Raw genomic sequence first — 10821 nt, 5'->3', positions numbered from 1 at the left:
GATTGGGGGAGAGGGGTTGTCACTTCAAGGGGTAAAAAGTATAACTATTGCACTGTGTTGTACAGCTGAAACTAATTCTAAAAAATGTGTATTTAATAATAAAAAATAATTAAAAGAAAAAAAAAAGAATTAACAGAGAAAATACTATGATAGTAGCATGAGAATCAAGATAAGAATCACCCAGGGGCGGCTGGTTAGCTCAGGTGGTTAGCGCAGGCTCATAACACCAAGGTTGCCAGTTTGATCCCCGCATGGGCCACTGAGCTGCACCCTCCACAACTAGATTGAAACAGCTACTTGACTTGGAGCTGATGGATCCTGGAAAAACGCCCTCCCCAACTAGATTGAAACAACTACTTTACTTGGAGCTGATGGGTCCTGGAAAAACACACTGTTCCCCAATAAAATTTCTTAAAAAAAAACACAAAAAACGAATCACCCAATAGCGCAGAGATGACCTTATAACTGACCCTTGATATATGTACACATCTATAGGTGCACACATATGGTAAGAATGCATCATAAACCAACATTACCAAACCAACAGTGATAGAAAAATGATGATCTGCAAATAAAATGAAGTTGATTCTTACTGAAGTTCCAGATGGGATCAAGTTAAATGTACTAAATCAAAGATTAAAAATGATTCTAGGGCTCGTCATACAAGATTTAAGTGCTTCAGTAACTGCTGTGAGGGTTCATTCAAGGGCCTGGAGTTGGCCTGAGCTCTTTGGCTAAAGCTCCCTCAAGACAAGCACCCTTGGTCAACACACGGATCAGACTGATCAACAGCGTTACTGTAGAACCATGGGTTCAGGGAGTTTGAGGGCCGTTTGTTCTAGGAGCTTGTTAGCACTGCTTATTGATAATGAGATGAAGGAGGTGAGACGAAAGGCCTCTGCAGTAGCAGGAGTATGCCTCTGAAAGAAGCAACACGTGAACACTGGGCAGGACTGTTGGGCTTGCTGGTTCCCTGGTGTTCAATGGAAGTGAGTCCTGCCAACGGCCCTCATGGGGGAAGAAGGCTACAGCCTTCTTCAGGGCCTCTGCAGACCCTGGGCTGTGTAGGCAGCCTGTACTGATGCTGCTATATTACATCCTTTTCCTGTAATAAACTCTAGATTTGAAAGTGCTGTCATTTTGGGATATGTGATTTTTAGTAATGGAAACCTATAAAAATGCCCAAGTTCTTGCAGTGATGCAAAAGAAAATGTCTATGGAAAAAATAAAAGTAAATCTCACCAAAAAGATTGATAGATCTAACTACACAATATTTTTAAATGTATGGTTCATGTAATACCAAACAAAACTTTAAATTAAATGATAAAAAGCAGGAAAACACATGAAACAAATGAAGGATAAATGTCCTTTAGAGAGTAACTTTACAAATCAATAAAAAACACATTAACATACCATCAGAAAAATGGGCAAAGGACACAAAGAATTCACCAAAGAAATGCCATAGCCAACACATCTTAAATATTCTCACATATAATCAAAAAATGTCAGTTGCAAATACAAGAAACCATTTCATATATTGAAATGGAAAAAAAAAACATTTTTTATGGGCAGCACTAAATACTGAATGAAAGCAACAAATTGATAAGGACCAAGATGCACTGCTCAGGGCCACATAATTAGAACGACTTTCTGAAAAACCTCTTGGTAACTGTGGCCCATAAATTCTTTTATGAATTTATCTTATGAAAATAAAAAATGTGATCCAAGAGTTATTCAAGGAGGTCCAGTGCAGTTATTTATAATATGGACAAAGTAAATTGCTTATATGTCAAACAATAAAACTATAAATTGAATTTTAATATGATAAAATACTTAAGTCATAAACAGGAAATCTTTAAAAAATTTAATGACACAATTTACATAAAATATGATAACTAGAAAAGTTTATATATACATATGTATAAAATTTTTAAATGACAGGAAGGAAATACCTCAAAAGGTTAACAAAAGTAGAGGTTATGGTATTACAGTAACTTTTTATTCTAAATGTTCTACAATGCATACTACCTTTATCATTTAAAGAAAAATATGTTATTTGAGTACATTTTTCACACAAAAAATCTATTTTTAACAAATACATGATATAATTCATGGAAAACTTCCCACTTTTCTTCAAGGTCCGTATCTAATAAGTCAGTTAACCAAGGGGGGATAATAAGATCACCATGAAAGAAGAACCAGAATATTACCCATAACTCCTATCAGAGTAGCCCAACACATTTCACAATTGGCTATTATTTTCGACTATCAAAGATGTGGAAGAAAATAAAGTATAGAGAAGGCAGTTTTCTCTGAACAATACAGCCCTTCACTTACCATCTTCTGCTAAGATCTTGGCTGCATCTTTATCCTCTTCCCACTTCCCAGTCACGAAGCAATCTCTGATGCTGTTCATAACCTTACACAGAAAAGTCAGCACTTAATTGACAGTGGACAGGGAGAGTGCTATCAGCTCACTGACCTCATACATAAATGGGTCTTTATCAATTCAACTGATTTTCAAAGCATATTAGTATTAAGACAACGCAGTTAGACAGCAGCATTTTTAGAAAGCTGATCTTACTGTTGGGTTGTCAGAAAAGTCATGATGCATTTTTGCAATGAAAAACAGAAAAAACACGTCATGACTTTTCCGACAACCCAATATTTGCTACTCCAGACTTCTCGTGGCAGTTTGAAACTTAATTCCTTTCACCGATGATACTATTCTGACAAAGACAAGACGTCTTGCATGAGCAGAGTCGTGTGAAGAGGACTGATGGGGTCCCTGTCTCGATCTGCCAGATCGTCTGCTGTGCACGCGCAGCGGATGCTGGCTGCACTGCCCAAATCGAGTCAAACCTTGTACACAACTCTCCACCTCGAGCTTGTTTCCTAGGGAACCTGACCTAAGACAGCACATGACATGCACCGCCAAGGACTCAAAAGCACACTTACAAAAATCAAACACAAGTCCTGGCTTTCACCTGAATCACATTTTGATTATGAATCATGTTTTTCACACACAATCTCACTCTCAAAGTGTAGCCTTGGGGCTAGCATGATTACAACGGATGCAAAAGCACACCTGTTCATTTACTCACCCCTTTATGCCTGCCCTCACTCACTGAACACTTCCTAAATACCTCCTCTATGCCTAGAAGCTCTGTAAGCAAACTATACCCAGGAGATCCTTATTTCATGAAGCTTAACAATCAACTCAGGAGAACCAAAGGCCAAACAAATAAAATACATAAATAAATAAAACTTCCATGATAAAAGCACTTAACAAACTAGAAATAGAAGGAAACTTCCTCAACATGACAAAAGGCATCCATTAAAAAACCCGCAGCTGGCATCATATTTAATGGTGAAAGAATGAAAGCTTTTCTCTTAAGATCAGGAATAGGACAAGGATGCTTGCTCTCACTTCTGTTCAACATTGTGCTTGATGTTATAGCCAGGGCTATTAGGCAAGAAATTGAAATGAAAGCATCTAATTTAGAAAGGAAAATTATCTGTATTCACAGATGATATGATCTGGTATATAGTGAATCCTAAAAAAATCCACTAAAAAACTATCAGAACTAGGGCCGGCCGAATGGCTCAGTTGGTTAAGAGCTCGCTCAAGAGTTTGAGCTCTGAGCAACAGCGGTTGGATGCCTGGCCTGAGCTGAGCAGCCGCTGAGCTGCCAACCGGTGGCAGGATGGCTCAACTTAAAAAAACACACAAAAAACTATCAGAACTAATAAATGAGTTCAGCAAGGTTGTAAGATACTAGATAAATATACAACAATAAATTTTATTTCTATACACTAGCAATGAACAATTCAAATATGAAACTGAGACAATAGTTCCTTTTATAATAGCATCAAAAATAATAAAATGCTAGGAATAAACTCAACAAAAGAAGTACAAAGCTTATACTCTGATAACTACAAAACATTCTTGAAAGACATTAAAGATATAAATAAATGGAAAGATCCCATGTTAATGGATCAGAAGACTTAAAATTGTTAAGATATCAATATTATGTGACCTACAGACAATGCAATCCTTCTGATCCCTATCAGAATCCCAGCTGGCTTCTTTTTAGAAATGGAAAAGCTGCTCCTAAAATACAGAAAATCCAAATGATCCAGAATAGACAAAACAATCTTCAAAAAGAAGAACGAAGTCAGAGGATTCACATTTCCCAATTTCAAAACTTGCTACCAAGCAATGGTAATCAAAACAGTGTTGTCCTGGCGTAAAAAAAGACATAGAGATCGATGGAATACAATTAAGAGTCCATAAATAAACCCATGTATCAATGACCAAGTGATTTTCTGCCCAGGGTGCCAAGACAAGGCAACTGGGGAAAGAATAGTCTTTTTAACAAATAGTTCTAGGACAACTGGATCTCCATGTGCAAAAGAATGGAGTTGGATTCATCTCACACCAAATACGAAATTAACTCAAAATGGACCAAAGACTTGAATGAAAGAGCTAAATTATAAAACTCTTAAGACAAAAACATAGGAGTAAATCTTATGATGTTGGATTTGGCAATGGTTTCCTGGATATGATATCAAACACACAAAAAAATACAGACTGGGACTTCATCAAAATTTAAAATGTTGTGCTTCAAAGGCACAGAAAAGACAAGCTACAGAATGAAAGAAAATATTTGTGAATCATATGCCTGATAAGGGACTTCTTTCTTGAATATATCAACTACTCTTACAACTCAATAATAAAAAGATAACCCAATTTTTAAAATGGGAAAATGATATGAATAGACATATCTTCAAATAATACATAGAAATGGCCAATAAGCACATGAAAAGGTGCCTGACAATCATTAGCTATCAGGGAAAGGCAAATCAAAACCACAATGAGATACCACCACTTCACACCCGTAGGATGGCTATAAAAAAATAAACTAAAACAACAGATAATAGTAAGTCTTGGAGAGGATGCAGAAAAATCAGAAGCTACACACACTGCTGGTAGGAATGTAAAATGGTGTCGCCAGTTGTGAAAAGAGAAATGGGAAAACATATGAGGAAAAAAACTTTAACTGTTTTCAGTAATATTAATAGTAATGTGTGATGTTATGTTTCATGTGTAATATATCAGATAAAACAAATTTTCAAATTTCTTCATCTTTAGATTCAATTAGGGGATAACTGTCCAGTGGAAAAACAGAGTTACAAATGTAAGATAAAAGAGGTTAAATAAAAAACCCTGCAGTTCTGAATCTGAACTGGAAATATCTGTATGAATTCTAACTCTGGTCACAACCCATGGCAATGAGTATTCCTTTGTCTAGATTGTGAGGCTGAAATACTATTTTGTACTAAAAGAAATCAGGACTTCTTATGGCTGCTTTCAAGTCTGGCATCAGAAATACAACATGATACTGGAACACCTTATCCTATCAGATAGCAACAAAGCAATCAAGGATGGCTAGGATCACGTCAAAAGAACACAGGGACCAACGTGAAGAGACTCCCACTGGCTGCAGATGGAAAAAATCTGAGCTCACATCAATAAGGATAACAAGTGCAGTGGAAAGAAACACTCAACTATATTTAAATCTGTGAGTTCAAAATGATACTTAAAAAAAAAGAGTAGGCTTTGGATAATCATTCTGAAACTGATAAAAAGAAGCATTTATCCTGCTTATATGGGACTGGGTAACCAAACAGTAGAGGAGGAAAAGTTTCTCTTTACAGAAGTACGCCAGCTGATATGTACTACAGAGAAATGTGAACAGAATATCACCACTTTACATCCTTATTAGTTAATGAATCTAGGCATGGAGGATCAACAGCTTTTAACATCAAAAGATGGTTCTATGTGCCCCCTAATGAAAAACCACCACATCCTGGGAAGCAGTCTTGCCGAAAATTAAAAAAAAAAAAATCAAACCTAAATTGAACCAAACTTCTAGATGTACTGTCCACAGGGTAGTTATAACCATGTCATTATTTAAATTCTAATTAATTAAGACTAAATAAAACTTAAATTAAAAATTTAGTTCTGTCTCATATTTAAAGTGCTCAACAGCCACAAGCAACCACACTGAACAGTTATAAGTGTATCATTTCCATCATCATGGCGTTCTATTGTTATTGCTCTGTACCAATTTATAGGAAATACTAAGGACAAAGTCTGCACAAAGGGATGCAATGGAATCCACGAAATCCAGAATATGAGAAACTCTATACACCAAATACTTGATTTCTTAAACAAATTAAATATAAGGGACGAAAAAAAGATGGGTGGAGAAGAGGATTATATAATTAAAGATTCAAAAGGCACAACAAAAAACAAATCCCCAAAAACCTGGTAAAAGTAAATGATGATGTTTATTGATACAATCTTGAAGGGTGAAATTATGAAGAAGAAAATAATAACCGTAACCTAACAGTCATGGTTCCTTCTGCAGGGAAGGACCGGACTAACTAGGATGGATGTGTGGTTGGGTACAGGGTACTCACCTGGTAACCCATTAAGTTAAACAACTGTTTTATATGGTCTTCCAAAATCCGTATTAAATGTTACCATAAAAAATGGTTACATAAAATTTCATGAAGTGCATAAGTATTACTCGGTGAATTAAAATAGGTAATGTGATAGTGACTAGATCTCTCTGAGTGACATTTAAGCTAAACTGAATTATCAAAAGAAGCCAGCCTAGGGAAGGGCAGGACAATCCAGAAAACAGAGGGGCAAGAGGTCTAAAATGGGATTAAGCCTGGCAAGTTTGAGAACTGAATGAATTCGAGTGTGACTGGGGAGTGGTGAGCAGGGAAAATTTACCAGTGCTGTAGATTTGTTTACAAATAGAAATTATAAATGCTAACTCAGGGACACTAGGTATATCGTAGTTACAAAACAGTTTTTTAAATGTATAAAACTTACGTGCAGTGCTTCAAACTAAAGATTGACACTACTATCCACACTATAAGTTGAACATTTTCCTCTCCTCCACAACACACACACAGGGTCTGACTAAACTCAGAACATGTTGTTGCTAAGGATGCATAAAATATCCACTCCAATATATGGGAAAATATCATTATCTTATTAAAGTAAGAAGCTAATAAGAGATAGGCAATATTGAAATCACATGATCTTTGAGAACAATTCTCTAATTCTCTCATAAATCAAACATGCTATTCATACTCAGCCTTACCTCCTCTAAATCCCAGTCATGTGGCGTCTCCACGTGAAACCTGGAGCAGTCCAAAAAGTCAGCCTTGTGCTTACACTCTTTGGCAGGCTGGCTGACACGAAACAACCCTCCAAGCTCTTCCCGGGTATCACCATTTTCTTCATTATCCTCTGTCACTAAAGACACCATCATGATGGAAAAGTGAAAATTAAATCTATACCCTAGAGGACCTGGGACTGAGGACCCCTGTTTGGGGTACGTATGGTTTGCCCGTGAGCACATCAGCCACAGAAAAGCCAGGAAACTTCTGCTCAACATGTCTGGAGGACTTTCTGCTCTCCTTCAAGGCAGTCGCAAAGAGTCCATTGAGGAGGGGGAATACTGGGAACTGAGCAAGGGAAGGGACATATTTACAGGCTGAGCTTTCAATTATAAGAGTTTCTCTGGAAGAATGTTGAGTCGCTAATCACTAAGAATACTTAGTCAAAACCTGAACAGAAATGAGTACTCACCACCCCTGATTCGATGCTCCTAGCTCACTTATACTCCTTTGGCTTTGCTCTACTCATGTAGTAATTGGGAACCACAATATAAAGGTCACTTTATATTTTTCTGGCACTAAATTCTACCAAGAAATTCTCATGAAGGACTTTGTATAAGGGACACAAAACAATATAATGGAGAGTATTCTCATTAAAAGTTTTATGGCAATCCCATAAATTTATCTCATATGACCGATTTATGGTCTTCATGAGCTGATGACTAGAAACCGTAACAGCCAGAAATATCTATGAGTATCACAAGTACCACTCAAATCCTCCAACCAATTTTCTCATCTCCTTTTCAGAAAATAATCTAAGGAACTAAAATACTTCTAGATGGGGTACCAGAGCTCTTTTACCTGTCCCATAGATGAGCTTCTGAAGATTTGGAGTTGCTTGTTGCTGCCTCAGAAAGGCCTCAGCTGCCTTCCTGGAAAGGTCTTCCTTCCACTTGAGGGCACCTGAAAGGACAATGCCGACATTAGTGAAGTCAGTTTATCTGTTGTCTCTGCTTCAAGCTCACTGCTCATTCATCCTGAAATCCTTTTATGAGGTATAATATTTGAACAGTTAACAAAATATCCCAAACAGCAGACCCCCCAAATGTAGACAGACATTCTATTTGTGGAACATTTTCAGTGCCGAGTTTATAATGGCAGTTGAATTGAATTGAAGCATACCTGAAGTTTCTGTGGAATAATTATTTTCTTCCTTGTAATCTTCTTCTTCTTTGAGTAAGTCTTCCACATCACTGGTCTCATCAATTAAGTTCTCTGACCCCAGTTTCCGATCACTGACTGCTGGAAAAGGCTTTGGAAACTTTTTCCTAACAACCTCTTCATTTTCTGAATCCTCCTCCTCTGTATTGAAAGAGGAGCTTTCTTCAGATTCATATTCAGACACAAACACCTCTTCAGCTGTGCAATGACCTGAATTGGAAATAGTGACAGTCGCTTGTTTCATTGTCTTCTCCACATTCAAGCTGCCACTCAAGCCATTACTTTGTAAAAGACCTGCTTTGCCGCCTCCTTCTACAGCCTTAGCTTCTAAAACATCCCTCTCTCCTTCCACACTGGATTCCTCTTCTTCACTGCTTTCATTAACTTCCTCTGCTTCTCCTCCATCCTCGGAGCTCCTCTCAAGGTCATCGTCACTGTCAGCAAACGCTGGGAAATCCACCTCAGTGTCTTCTTCCACCTCCTCAAGTCTCTGCCGTTTGACACTGCTGCCAGTCACACACACCTTACCAGGAATTTCAGCATCTCCTTCCTCCTCTGTTTCCTCATCACTAGAGCTATTTTTCAGCCTGTCACCTTCAGACATTTCTTCATCATCTTCAACATCACTATCTCCAGACTCATCTTCTGCATCTCCAAAAATGGCTTTCCGACGTACTCGACCAGTTTTCAAATCCACCTGCTTTTCCTCTTTTGGCATCCACAGCCTATATTACCAAGTAAATGCAAACAATTCAATTTGTATGACAATGCACTAATCTAGAAATGGCAAGTCAATAAACATGCAAAGAAACAGAAAATGCCAAGGGATAGTTTTAAATGACAGCACAGAAAGTAATGATTTAATAAATACTGGAATAGTTAATAAGCAAACTCATGCACAGTTCCCTAACAACACTCTTCAAAAGAACTTAGAGAATAAAGAGATAACTCAAAGACAAAGTGAATGTTTAACAAATCTTTTAGAAGACTGATCATTTCCAAGCTTGAAATAGATGACCATTAGAGAAATGGCTGCTTCCAGGTCCAAAGCAGAGAAAGTACAAAGTAAACCTGGAACATCCTCTTGTATCAGAAAGCCAGTAGTGCTCAAACACCATAGGAATGTGCCAAAAGGACACAGGAGACACACTGAAAGTACAACATAGGCATCAGAAAGAATGATAGGAAATGGGATAAGAACGGGAATAAACAAAAAAGTCGATTAGTCAACACTGATACTCAAACAAGGGAAGTAAAAGCTCCTTGTTAAAGAATGCCAGCTAACAAATGTACAAGGAGTAACAGATTAAAAACACAGCCATTTTCAAATCACCAGTGCAATACTTGATAAAAAAAATCATCATCGACCACAAGATTGACATAGGGATACGAAAGACCGTTTGGGGAATATAATCAACAATGTTGTAAAGATTTGGTATGGTATCGGATGGGCACTTGTCTTATTAGGGAGACCACTTCATAGACTGTGTAGATGCCTGACCACTGCACTGTACACCTGAAGCTGAAGCCAAATAATACTGAATGTCAACTATAACTTAATGTATATATAGTCACAGGATCTGGAGTACAGCATAGGGAACACAGTAAATAGAATAGTAACAGCTCTATACAATGTCAGAGGGGTAGTAGATTGGGGGAGGGAGGTGTTCATTTTGTGAGTGGTGTGAGTGGAGTACATTGTTTTGTACTCTTGAAACTAATAAAAATAAAAAATAAAGAAGATCATCATCTGGCCAGCCAAGTGGCTCATTGGTTAAGAGTTGGCTTGGGAGCATGAGCTCTGAGCAGCAGGGCTGCCAGTTCGGATCCTACATGGGCCAGATGGATGCTGTGCCCTCTACAGCTAAGACGGTGAACAACAGTTTGACCTGGAGCTGGGCTGCCGTGAGTCGCCGGCAACGGCGTAGGCTGCAGTGGGGCTGCAGTGGGCTGCCGTGAGCTACTGTGAGTGGCCAGCAGCCAGCGTGAGCTGCCATGGCAGCCGTCCAATGGCCAGCAACCGACTGCCTCATCCAGGAAGAGCGAAATGATCACAATACCAATATGAGCCAGTGAAGCGATGTCCTCCACAAGTAGACTGAAGAACAAAAAGACAGCAACTTGACTGTTCCCCTCCCCCAATTCCCCAATAAAAAAATCTTAAAAAAAAAATCATCATCGAGATGCTAAAACCATGGGATGCAATAAATTATGAAGCTATTTAATGTAACCGTTTATATAAAATTGTCCAAAAAACAATCAGTAAAGTACTAAAAATTGTACTTAAAGAGAAAAGGCACGGGCCAGCTGAGTGGCGCGTTGGTTAAGAACTGGCTTGGGATGCCAGAGGGCCCCGGTTCGGATCCCACATATGAGGGCCAGTGACACTGCCCT

General features: G+C 38.2%; 1 protein-coding gene across 1 annotated transcript in view; it reads right to left on the bottom strand.

Annotated features, from left to right (window-relative positions):
- BMS1 (BMS1 ribosome biogenesis factor) overlaps positions 1-10821 on the bottom strand; it is a 52026-nt gene that overhangs the window by 23527 nt on the left and 17678 nt on the right. The window contains exons 10-13 of the mRNA XM_019666614.1: positions 8389-9152; positions 8068-8169; positions 7188-7342; positions 2338-2419 (exon numbers count right to left, since the gene is read on the bottom strand). Coding sequence (XP_019522159.1) covers positions 2338-2419; positions 7188-7342; positions 8068-8169; positions 8389-9152 — 1103 coding nt within the window. The remainder of the gene's footprint in view (positions 1-2337; positions 2420-7187; positions 7343-8067; positions 8170-8388; positions 9153-10821) is intronic.

This window comes from Hipposideros armiger, unplaced genomic scaffold (assembly GCF_001890085.2).
Source record: "Hipposideros armiger isolate ML-2016 unplaced genomic scaffold, ASM189008v1 scaffold_476, whole genome shotgun sequence".
In the NCBI taxonomy this organism is placed as follows: domain Eukaryota; kingdom Metazoa; phylum Chordata; class Mammalia; order Chiroptera; family Hipposideridae; genus Hipposideros; species Hipposideros armiger.
The sequence above is the reverse complement of the archived record's forward strand: the minus strand, read 5'-3'. Positions and strand labels throughout refer to the sequence as shown.